Below are 13165 nucleotides of genomic sequence, written 5' to 3'. Positions count from 1 at the left end.
ATTTTTAAAATGACTAGGAACACCATCAGAAATAATGATGATCTTCTCTACCCCTGTTTGCAGTTGAAGAATTTTGCACATTGGTAGCAAAGCATGTGCCGAGTCATGTCCTGTATCATCACTTATAACTGCAACACTTGTTGTCTTGTTTTGAAAATATGTCACTCCTGTAAAAATTGAAACCTGGTCATTACTCCAATGATACCCTCGTACTTCTTGAATTGCAGACCAGTCCTCAGCAAAATCACAGTGAAGTACAAAACATAGTTCTTCAGCTTGTACACACCCTTTCACTTCTGCTATGTGTTGTTCCAATTTCTTCAGATGCTGGTGTGTTACTGCTTTCACTGACCACTTACCAAGTTCATCAATGAAACTGTCAAAGGCAACAGTTTTCTTAATTAGTTTATTTTCCTCCCAAGTCACATATGTAATTTCTGCAGAGCTATCTGCTACGTCTTCCACACTAAGTGTCTGTAAAGACAGTCCTCCCTTTCCAGGACAGTCACACAAACAAGTCTCACATTATGTCACAGACTTCACACGCCCAACCAAGGTGTCTTATGTCACGTGCTCCAGTAAGTTATTCAAAGTTAAAACACAAAGTTCAAAATTCGCGCAGTACACACATAAACAGACATCTCTAGGTGGGTGTGCAACTACCCACTTAGGTCATAGTGCATAAAATTGTGACCTTCCAATATGTGAAGTTGTATAGTTGCTCTTATAAATTACAAAAGTTTCTTTAACACTGCGAGTCATGTTCCTCTTCACTTTTACAACTTTTTCACCTTCGACTGTTACAGTTATAGTGTCTTCTTTTTGTTGTTACTCTGGTGAAAACAGTCCCATTTATCTTCCAGATAAAATGACTGCATTATTTGAACTTGAGCTGCTTGTACAGTATGACCATAATAAATAGGGATCTGGTCTTCCAAAGACTCCTTTTACAGACCTCACATTTGCTTGATTTGTCTACCGTGTACTTTGATACTGACGGAATGTGATGTAAAATTGTTTTCTTTGAAAATGTCTCTGGAATAATAGTTAAAACTTTCACCTTTTCTCTGTAGGATGCACAATATTCAACAGCTGAACTGATATTTGTGAAAAATTCCTGGCAAGAGGTGTAAGAGTGCTTTGGTTCATTTTCTTCTGAAGATGGAATTTCCGCTTTGAAGAGTGTGGTCAGTTTTGCTGTAGTGTATTCATCAATAGCTTTAGTAATTTCTCTGGACTTTCTTGACGCATAGAGCTTATGATTCAACTTCACTGACCACGGTTTCTTAACAGGACTAACACCTACCTCTGTAGTTGACTGATTCAGGGTATTTAATTCTTCCTTAATTGATGCAAAATCTGCATCATCTGCACCATGGGAGGCTTCACCTTGTTCAGATACTATCATTGTTGTTATTCGGTCAAAACATTTAGAACACAAAAAGAGTCGTCACTGGAAACATCTTCACTTCGAAACAGAGTCTACAAATGAGAACACATACTCACAACCTGAACAAAGTCTGTTTATTTGTTTGTCTTATATATCACTCTTATATAGATATGCAAATAGTCAGTACACTTCACTCTCCTATGGCCCCAGTCAGAAGACAATTCAAACTGTCTTTTTCACAAAACATACTACAGCTGTGTCAACTGGCAAATTCCTCACAAAAACACAGACCTCACTGGATGGTCTCAGATTTCTTAGAAGCCACTTCAGTAAACAAATTAGCACTGAACAACTACAATACAGAAACCTGAAATGAACAGCCGTGACAAAGAAACTGACAAGAAACTACAACAAACTACAGCAAAGTTTAAAAAATATCTACAACAATGAAAGTGATAAGAAATAACGGCAACAAAGACAATGGAAATAAACATTGTAACAAAGAAATTAGTAAGATTATAATAGAGGGAAACATTCCACGTAGGAAAAATATATCTAAAAACAAAGATGATGTGACTTACCAAATGAAAGTGCTGGCAGGTCGACAGACACACAAACAAACACAAACATACACACAAAATTCAAGCTTTCGCAACAAACTGTTGCCTCATCAGGAAAGAGGGGGAAAGACGAAAGGGTAAGGAGTCATTCCAATCCTGGGAGTGGAAAGACTTACTAGTAAGTAACAACTTCAGTGAAGACATACATTATCCCTTGGAAAAAGAAGAAGAAGAAGTAGTAGATTTTTTAAAAATAAAAACCGTCCAACTTAAAAGAGGAAGCTCTTCTTTACAGAGATTATAGTATTTACATAGTACTAATCAACAGAAAAAAATCTAACTTTTCTGGATTGGCATTTTGAAAGAAAAAAAATTAATTTTCCTGTAAATTATTAAAAAAAAATTCTAAAGGTAAAAAAAAGACTTTCGCAGATATGTGCAAATGGAGAATATCATTGTAATCATACAGCAATTATCTCCCCCCCCCCCCCCCCCACCACCACCACCACCAAAAAAAAAACCCTCTCTAACAAAATATCTAGAACTGTTACAGAGATACAGCATTTTAAAATATTTTCTGATATTCGCATCTTCAAAATGGTGTTCACATTGTCATATCTGGAGGTCTGTATCTCAGGGCAGGAACATACGCTAAATTCAGTAACATCCGAGACTATGAAGGCAATGCCCCTGCCTGAAGTGATACGGATTATGCCTATTTGAACAAGCATTGTTTGCTAAGCTCTACTCTCTGGGATTGTTCAAAATAAGTTTGTACAAACTCTCAATAGCAACAGCTTAATCTGTAAATGTAAGACAACCCCTATATTAATCTAGTAAACAATTTAAAACCACTGACCTCAGCAGCAAGTGCTTAATCTGCAAATAGAAGACGATCTCATAGTTTTCAAACAACGAATCTGGGAAAAAATCTCCTCTTATAATCAGGTACATACGGTTCTGTTCCACAGAGAGCCTGCTATAACTCAAATTTTGACTGGCAAGCATCATTCTTGGTATGCCACATTTAGAGACTAGAAAACTTTCTTCCACACTTTTTTCAACTAAAATTTCACTCAGCACAAATACGCCATCTTGAATTTACTGTCTCCCAGATGTACAGAGATTTGTGTCCAAACTAAATGAGATTTCATGTTTACATACAAAATGTTAGTGGAAAAGAATTGTTCTCTTTGCACCTACCTTAAAATTTGTACCACGAATATCCACAATTCAAACTTTCAAATAAGAACCTCTGACTAGTTTTAGGATGTAAGAGAGAAGATAACACATACCTATCCTGCAACTCTTTAATGGACCAGCTGAAAATGTCCAGGTATTTGAAATTGAATAATTCATCAGCACAAATCTAGTACTTACTATGACTTGTCAATCTTTTCCTGGTGGTTGTGCTCTCTATTTAACAGGCCAGCAGATTTCTGACTGCAGGTGCTTTGTGTGTGGCCACTGGGAATGTTAAGTAGCTACACATATTGCTGCAAGTCTGACAAGCAATGTGCAAGCATCCACAAGTTTGCACAAATCGCCTTTACCCCACACAGCTAATGTATTCTTGTATAGTTTGGGTATTTATTTAACTTCTTTGATTAAAAGTTAATACACCTATGAGAAGCTTGAACACCATACATAAGATTGAAAGCAGCACTGCGATTTCTCACAACACGAAAGAGCTACAAAGAACTTGCAGATTTCCAAATATCTTCCATTTTTTTCTTTTTCATAATAGTAGCCATGAAGGAGTTGATTTTCTGAGGATGGCCTACTTGCCAGTGGTCAAATCAACTGCTTGGATTAGGAAATCAGAACATTATGTGCTGCATCACACTTTTTCTCATTGCGATATTACCCCATTTGTGTTCACAATAGTTTTTATTGAATTGCAGTTGCTTAAATTGCCTACTCAATCAAGTCACAATTGACCCGTTTGAGATCACTTGATATGGTCAGGCATTCAGAAGTGAATAGTTTGGCAGCATACATCTGGAACTATTACCACTTGTTAATCTTTTACCTATTGCTATGCTCCCTAGCTCATAGGCCAAGGTACTTCGTGTGTGGGCACTAGGAATGTTAAGACAGCTACACGCATCACTGAAAGTTTGACAAGCACACATGAGCAAGCATTTTCCATAAGTCTGCACAAATCGTCTTTGCATCACACAGCTCGCCTATGCTTGTATAGTTTGAGGGGGTTCCCCCCTCCCTTGTGTGTTCACATGCTGCAGCTATGAAAACAAATCTGGAATTGTCCTTTGTTTGTACATACATACAAGGATTTGGCACACATACTTGGTCACAAAAACTGGCAGCAACCTGCATGGTTTAAAACTGTTCAAGCCTCAACCCATCTGAATTGATACAGGGACTGCATAAACTTTCCCCATAGATGCTAAAGTACCCTTACGCAAAATAGCGGTTTCCACATGTATGCTGGTTAAGCTGTGAGTAATGTGTGGGGCCACCACTATATATTTAACAACAACAATACAACGTGTAACATTGCAGTAGCTGTTACAGCAGATAGTGAATGTTGTGTTGCAATGCAGAGACTGGTTTGCTTCTATATGTATGGTGAAGCAATTCCAGTCTTGATGGCGGAGCTGTCTAAGACTTCTCTGTGGTGGTTTACTAGAATACAGAATAAGCAATGAAAATAATAATCTTGCAGAATGTTGCTTTTGAGAACTGATGTGGAACTTTTAGCAATAAGTACAACCATTGAAAACTAACACTCACTAATCCACTTTCATGAAATATTCAATCACTCGTTACCACTACTTTCAAAGATGTAGTACACATGTAGCACAGTGTGAAGAAAGCAGAATTTGTTCTCCCCCTCCATCAGTAGGTACATTCACCATGAGGAGGCAACTTCCTTCGCCTTCCCCGAAAAGGTTGTCAGGAAGACGTTGACAAACAGTAAAGAGATTATTCTGCCATCTAAATGAGACTGGTTATATGATATGAATAGAATGATTGATGGCTTATATATGTTCGTTTTGTGAACACAACAAATAATACCCTTTTTTTTAGTTACACAAATGTTGTGATAGATGCACACACTACTTTTAGATGAACAACCAATACAGCCTGTTCTTGTTAAAATTAACAACAGTTTAAAATAAATATATTAAGTACATTTTGAAGTTTGAATAGTGTCTATAAGAAAGGAGGTAACATATCTTCTCATGAGAGTAATATAAAAGAAGAATAAAAATACAACATGGAAACCTATGATAGAGCATTACAGAAGTAATGAAGCAGAATCAGCAACAGGTGGCTATTGCCTTTAACGCCTAACAAGAGACTGAGAGTACACAAGGGAGTAACATTATATAATACCTGCATGTTTCAATGAACCAGTGCTGAATAAACAACAAAATTATGCCACACTTAGAAGAGAGATACATGGAATACCCTACGGTGTAGTGAGCCCCCCAAACACACTTTACTGAAAAAAAAAAACTGTATCCCACCAGCCCTTACTTACAGTTATATACAAAAGTCTTTCACCAATTACCACTCTTTTATGCATACTTTCCAATAACCTATGTAATCTGTCCCATCTCCTCATTCAGCAATGCATGTTGTTTTCCTGAATGTGAATGACCCATCACACCTGCCATTGCGAAACACTTCTATTAGTCCCATCTCCCAATAGTTACAACTAAGCAATGAATTAAATCACAACACTTAGCACCGTTTGTACTACTTGGTTTTCCGTGTGCTGACATATTTCTCTCATACCACCAAAAACTGAATCCTTATATAAACATCTCTCTTTGCACAGATAAAAAACTACATAAGACAATGATGAGGTATCGAATTCATTTTCTTCTCCTCCTCTTTCTCAACCTTTCAACTGCAGCAGACGTGTTTGCTATTTGCCATGTTGGCTGCTGTATAAATATCAGCGATCCAGTGCCCTGCTAAGATTATGCTGAATATTTTCTGGAGCATGAAGTGGCAACCCTATCTGTCCTCCAAGCATAGCCAACTCTGATACATCATAAGTATAATGAGTGTGCTATTTACTTACCAATTTCTTAGATTGCAGCTTTTCTGCAGGTGAATTCCAACACTAACTCGCAAAGTGACGTACATCTTTAAAGTCATCTATGTGGTAAAGTTCAATAATACCATTTATAGAAGAATAGGATACACCAATCACTTGTCATATTAATTTAATATTACACTGGCATTTATGTAAACTACAGTGACATTTTTTAAAATTTCACTTTGTTGAATATGTCTCATGAGAACTGTTTGGTAGCTTTTAAGACAATAGCAAACTGGTTGTCAGTCACAGTTGGACATATACCTTTGATAGTATGTGTAAACAGCTGTAGTAAGTCACTGATGTCTCCGCCTTGTGCAGTAGCTAATAAAATGGTTGCTTCTCTTTTGAATAGCTTCATGTGAATCAAAAATGGTCAACAGTCTGCAATGATGCTTATTTAGTTGCTTATTGTACACAATTTATGGAATAAACACTGTAGGATCCAAAATGCCCAACCATTCACGTTCGTCTCTGCTACCAAAATAACTCTTTTTTGCAAACAACTTTCCAAGGAAGATTATTGTATGGTGGAAAACTTTGTTTTTTATTGTATGGTGGAAAACTCTGAAAGGTAACTTCTATATTTCAAGCACATAAATTCAATAAATTATCCCTAGACAGCCCTCAAAACCAAATAATCAAGTTTTCCAAATACTTTTCTGTGGTGTCCAAATAATAGCTGCACAACAGAATAGAAGATTACGTATAATTTTGTTTCACTGCTGCAATCTATGCATCATCTAATTTTTGTAATTCACATACTGACTACACGTTAAAGATCTGAAGTCTGTAAAGTCAAGGGGAGTATTAGCACAGAAATTCATTAGGAATTAAATTCTAATGAAAAGAACTCTGTATTCAGTGCCTTTTACACCTCCTTTATATATTTTCTAGCCAACTTTTTGATTCAATCTTTGGGCTGGCACTGATGGAGTTAAAAACATATTTTTATTTATTTTTTTTTCTTCATTTAGATTTAGAGAAGTACTTTTCCTATCCACTTATCAATAGTTAATAATTTTGTGTGTGTAGAGTTTCAAACAAGGTCCAACACACAGTGGCAGGTTTCGCATTAGTATCTGGTTTCTTAGCCAATAAGTAAACTGCTCTCAGACTTTGGAGAATTGTAATCTCTTGTAGAAACATATAGGTGTATTACATGATTTACAAATGTTACTCATGAATGCTTCATTCTCATTCTCACTTTGAGCAAGACTCTCTAAAAATAAAACAGCAATTTAAGATCACAGGAGAAAATTTGCATAGAGAGTGTGCAGGTTCACAGCCAGTGGGCCCTCAGCATCACAATATGTCTCTGTATATTAACACATGCAGAGCACACAGGTATGTGAATGGTTGTACGTTGCCTCGGGCAGTCAGAGGGTTAATTATGGTTACATATTTATTTGTAGTAACATTTTGCAAGATGTCTACTATACACTAATTATTTTGCAAACAGGTTCCAATACATAGTAAGCTTTCTAGAAATGCATATGGGAGCTACATGACTTAACACACTCATAAGAAACACATTATTTTTCTATTTTGTTCACCAATTTGTGTAAAGGTCAATTTGTTTTTGCATCAAGTCGCTAACTGTACGAGTTCTGAATTTCTCGCCTGGTATATTTCTGCTCCCCTTTTTTCATTTCTTTCTCTCTCACTTTAGACTGACTTGCAGTAGGAGCTAAATTGTTCAGAGTGTTATGTTACCAAATCTATCTGTAGCTGGGATGCAACTGTGTTAATCATTTAACAATTTAATACCTGCTGTAGTACCATATCAGACCAGTCCTTGTGAATGAGCCTACCCATCTTCATATCACAAAGCTAATGGAAATTTCTTTCTAACTTACCAGGGAAATCCCAAAACTGGGCCTGACATGAATTTACAGCACTGGCTGATTTACATCGTGCACATCAATCTCCCCTCTCCATTCTCAGTCAGGTAGGTATTTCCAAAGGCAACAAGCCTTGTGATGGCAGTAGATTAAAGATGAGAATTACCAGCATTTGATGTAGCAACTTTCAGCGTATGCCTCTGAGCATTGAGCAGACCACGAGCCGCTAGCTGCTGTTTGTTAGCAGCATTTAGCTGAGCACCAGGTACATTTCTTGGTCTCTGTATCCCAACAAGCTGTATTGCCGGTTGCCCAGCACCCTGCAATTAGAAAATGTTCTTGAAGTTAGTCTCAGGAACAGTGAGTAACATTCACAGATTTTAAATGCAATGATAGTAATGTGGTGTCTTGAGATGTAACTCACAAACAATAATAGACTAGATTTATAAGCAGTGAAAAGGAGATACTATATAGGCCACTCCTTGTAATTTAGGCATGTAATGGGCAGGTACCTACTACAAGTTAAGACTTCCAATAAATAGTGATTTTCTTATCAAGCATGCAGTACTTCAACTTAATAAACAATTTACATTTCAATTGTGTTGTTATTATCCAAATGAAATGGAAAATGGTTGACAGCAGTGTCACAAGACACACAATTACTGATTTTTTGTTTGTTTATTATGATTGTATGTATAAAACACACTCAACAGTAGTTTTAGCATTACAACATTAGCACTAAGAAAAACTATAGTAAAATGACTCAACGTAGAGAGAAAAGATCAGGAAGTTGTGTGCCTTGACAACACATTTAACACTTCTAAAATAACTTGCAGCAATTTTGACGAAGAGTAAATATGGAAATATGATAGACAAGGTGGTGATTCTGTTGAAATGCTTACCATCTGGACTGCAGCAGTCAAACTATGCAAACTGTTGTTAACAGTATAAACCAAAAGGAACACATTGAAAATGAGAGGGGAGTCAGTGAGTGATCATTTACTTGCATAATAACCAATGATATGTTTTGTCTTACAAGACACCAAAAATACCATTTTGTGTTCTTCAATCGTATTTCCCTGTGTGGTGATGTTTACCATTAACTTAACAACAAATAGAGAGAGAGAGATAATGTCCAACGCAATGATTATATTTGAAAACACGTCATTCATAATAATGTATACATTATTAGAGGGTGATCCTTAAAGTCAATTGCGACTACATGAGATAATGTTAATCAAGAACAGGAAGTAATTTCACAGTTCAAAAAGTTGTACAACACCATAAACGCATCTTCAAACTCTCTGAATATTTTTGTTTTATGTTAGATAAAGCTCCTGCCCACTATATCTAATAAATTTGTGAATTCTTTCACCAAGTATTATCAAAGAGAAAGGCAAACAATGGAAGTGGTAAAAATATTCAATTGTCATATACTATGTGCAATGATTGTAAAAGAGCTGCTAACAGATAGTGTTTTCACTAAGACACCACATCATTACTGACATGAAACAATTCATACAAGAAAATTGGCAAGAAATTTACAACTTTGAAGAACTTTATTTGCAAGATGTTTCACAAGGAGAGGGCACGACTTGGGGAATTCATACTGGAATGAGGTTTGTAGTTTACCTAAAAAGGGTTATCTTGTAGGGCAGTAATAAAATGCACTGAACACCCAATACGCAGAAAAAAGATTTTAACTTTGTACCTGCATTTTGCATTCTAGTTTAATGAACATTTGAACTTGTGTAAAAATAGCTCAGTGGAAACAAGCTTGATTTTTAATCTGCTGATCCGGGTTAAATTCCAGCTTTCACCAATATTTTTTCTTTATTAATAATTAGGACTTTTAAATAAAGTGAATAATATGTGGAAGAGGGGCAGGAGTAACATCCCAAGAAAAAAATTGGGTCCATCTGGCTCTGGATGGTAGCACCCTGTGAGGGCCTCTGCCTAGGATTTCCTGTGAAGCCCGGTCAACAGTCTCAACAGCGGAAGAGGAATCGTAGCTCCCAATGGCAAAGAGAGTGGAAGAACCTAATGAAGAAAACCATGAAATATAATCATTTCAGACCAACAATCTGAACTTATCTCAGAGTTTATTTCCTGCCATGTACAATGTACAATTTCCATTGCAGAATTGAAAGTCTGCTAAAAGATAGGACTAGCCAGACAGTAACTTGAGAGAGGGACCCACTGCTTTAGCCAATGCATCGGGACCTAGGGTTCTGGGAAACCCAATATCTGCGATACGGATGAGTTGGAGCAGCCTTGGTATCCTTACAAACTCAAGTTCAAAAGAAAATTCTTCGCAGGCACCTTGAATGCAAACTCATTACTAAAAATAGGTAAACAGAAAGAACTTGAAATTCTCTTACATAAGCATGAAATACAAATTTTAATAGTACAAGAAACAAGATTTTTGGAGAAAAATGTTACAGTAGTCAAAACAACACAAAATATTAAAGGGTAAACCAGCAATAAAAATTATTAAAGGCATACCAACAGTTGGTACCACCTTCTATGTTCATAAAAATTGTAGATAACATTATAGAATTCAAATTCAGTTCAGAAAGCCCCTCTCTTCTCACAGCGAAATGCAAAAATAAACGTTATTCATTTGTTAGTTGGCATGCTCCAATTAATGATGACAATACGAAAAATCTGAGTAAAGTAGAGGCATTCTGGGAACTTTTGGAAGACGAAATATCAAAAATTCCACAATCAAATGTTGTGCTACTACTGCGGAATTTTAATACACAAATAGGGAAAGAATAAAAACTATCCAAAAAATAGTAGTAGAATCTCCAGCCCATAAAAGAATGAACAAAAATGGCAGAAAACTAATTCATCTTTGTAAAACATTTCAGTTGAAGTTAATGTCAACTTCCTAAAAAAAGAGGAGAGAGAGAGAGAGAGAAGTGGATATCTCCAAATGCAATACTACAGGAGATTCATTTAGATCATGCAGTTACTTCTCAAAGCAATATTAAAGCAATCATGAATGCAAAAGTACGAAGAAATAGGGAAAATTTGACTCTGTTCATTAGATGACTAAGATTAAACTGAAACTTCTCCCCAATAAAAACCAAGAGAAACAACAAAAATTGATTAAATGTAACACAGACTGGCTCAACAACATAAAAGGGGTAATAAAACATTTTCAAGATAAAATTAAAACAGCTAAATCAGGAAAATGAGAAGAATTATCCAAAGAAAACAACAGTGCAGCAAATAATGGATTTGGATCAACAAAAATGAAGAAGAAAGTCTAATGAAATGAAACCTGTGAAGAAGCAGTTGCAGAAAGAGCAAAACAGTGGAAAAAATGGAATTGTTCTGGGGAGACTGAGCATCTTGATGAATTTACAATGCAAAGGAAAGAAATAACAAGAAAGCTAAAGAAGGCTAAACAATCTTGTGAGAAGTCAAAACTTGTAGACATACAAAACAGCTTGGTCATAAATAATTCCCACAATTTCTATCTGATGTTTAAAAAACATCGAAACAGATATCAAGCAACAAGTACTTGCTTCAGATGAAAATCGTAAAATAGGCCTGAGCAATACCCAGAACTGTGAAATAGCAAGAAAGTACTTTGACCAACTCTTGAACTGTGAAGAACTTAACTGTAACCAAGAATTTCCATATCTTCATGAAAAACAGAAGCAAACCTACCACAGCTGAATAAATTTAAAAAGCAGTAAATATCCCGAAAAACCACAAAACCAGTGGAGAAGACTGTACGACAACTGAACTTATAAAATGGTCTGAACAAAAAAATTATAACTAACCTACACATCATATCTGAAGAAATATGGGAAATTGAAAAGATTTCAGAAAACTGGGAAGTGGCTCTTATCCATACTTTGCACACCAAAAGTGATAAGCATGGTGCAAATACAATGAAGAACCAAAGAAGCTGGTACACCTGCCTAATATCATGTAGGCCCCCTGCAAGACGCAGAAGTGCCTCAACATGACGTGGCATGGATGCAACTAATGTCTGAAGTAGTGCTGGATGGAATTGACACCATGAATCCTGCAGGGTGTCCATAAATCCTTAAGAGTACGAGAGGGTGCAGATCTCTTCTGAACAGCACATTGCAAGGCATTCCAGATATGCTCAATAATGTTCATTTCTGGCAAGTTTGGTGGCCAGCAGAAGTGTTTAAACTCAGTAGAGTTTTCATGGAACCACTCTAGTAATTCTGGATGTGTCGTGTGACGCACTGTCCTGCTGAAATTGCACAAGTCCAGTAGACGCAGGTAATCAGATAGGATGCTTACATACGTGTCAGCTGTCAAATGTCATATCTATACGTATCAGGAGTCCCATATCAGTCCAACTACACATGCTTGAATAGGTCCCTGCTACATACAGGATCCATGGATTCATGAGGTTGTCTCCATACCCGTACACATCCATCCACTTGATACAATCTGAAACGAGACTTGTACGACCAGGCAACATGTTTCCAGTTACCAACAATCCAATGTCGGCATTGATGGGCCCAGGCAAGGTGTAAAAGCTTTGTATTGGGCAGTCATCAAGAGTACAAATAAGTGGGCCTTCGCCTCTGAAAGCCCAGATTGATGCTGTTTCGTTGAATGATTCACAGGTTGACACTTATTGATGGTCCAGCATTGAAATTTGCAGCAATTTGCAGAAGGGTTGCACTTCTATCTTGTTGAATGATTGCCTTCACTCATCACTGGTCCTATTCTTGCAGGATCTTTTTTTCAGCCGCAGCAGTGTCGGGAACTTGATGTTTTATCAGATTCTTGATATTCGTGGTACACTCGTAAATGGTTGTACGGGAAAATCCCCACTTCACCACCACCTCACGGATGCTGGGTATTATCTCTCATGCGCCGACTGTAACAGCACATTCAAACTCACTTAGATCGGTTACTGCTGCTAAAATGGCAGGTTATCAAGATTTAACAACTGCACCAGACACTTGTTGTCTTATAAAGGTATTGCTGACTGCAATGCCTTATTCTGCCTGTTTACGTATCTTGTATTTGAATACGCATGCCTATACCAGCTTCTTTGGTGCTTCAGTTGACTACAGATGTTTTACCTCTGTTGGCAGTGGGATGGAAAATATTTTCAACAATATTACTAAACAAGGTAGCAGCAAAACTTGATAGCCATTTTCGAGGATATCAAGGTGGATTTAGAAAGGGCAGATCTTGTTCAGAATAAATTTTCATCTAAATCCATAATCCGTCATAGGCAAACGAACTCTGAAGACATAATTGTCACATTTATAGATTTTAAAAA

General features: G+C 36.7%; 1 protein-coding gene across 2 annotated transcripts in view; it reads right to left on the bottom strand.

The window, feature by feature from the left end:
* LOC126412455 (putative mediator of RNA polymerase II transcription subunit 26) overlaps nt 1–13165 on the bottom strand; it is a 277940-nt gene that overhangs the window by 76810 nt on the left and 187965 nt on the right. For both annotated transcript variants that reach the window (XM_050082064.1, XM_050082063.1), the window contains one exon: nt 8039–8192. In XM_050082064.1, the coding sequence (XP_049938021.1) occupies nt 8039–8192 (154 nt within the window). The remainder of the gene's footprint in view (nt 1–8038; nt 8193–13165) is intronic.

This window comes from Schistocerca serialis, chromosome 7, assembly GCF_023864345.2.
Source record: "Schistocerca serialis cubense isolate TAMUIC-IGC-003099 chromosome 7, iqSchSeri2.2, whole genome shotgun sequence".
In the NCBI taxonomy this organism is placed as follows: Eukaryota; Metazoa; Arthropoda; class Insecta; order Orthoptera; family Acrididae; genus Schistocerca; species Schistocerca serialis.
This window is presented reverse-complemented; position numbering and strand designations above follow the sequence as displayed.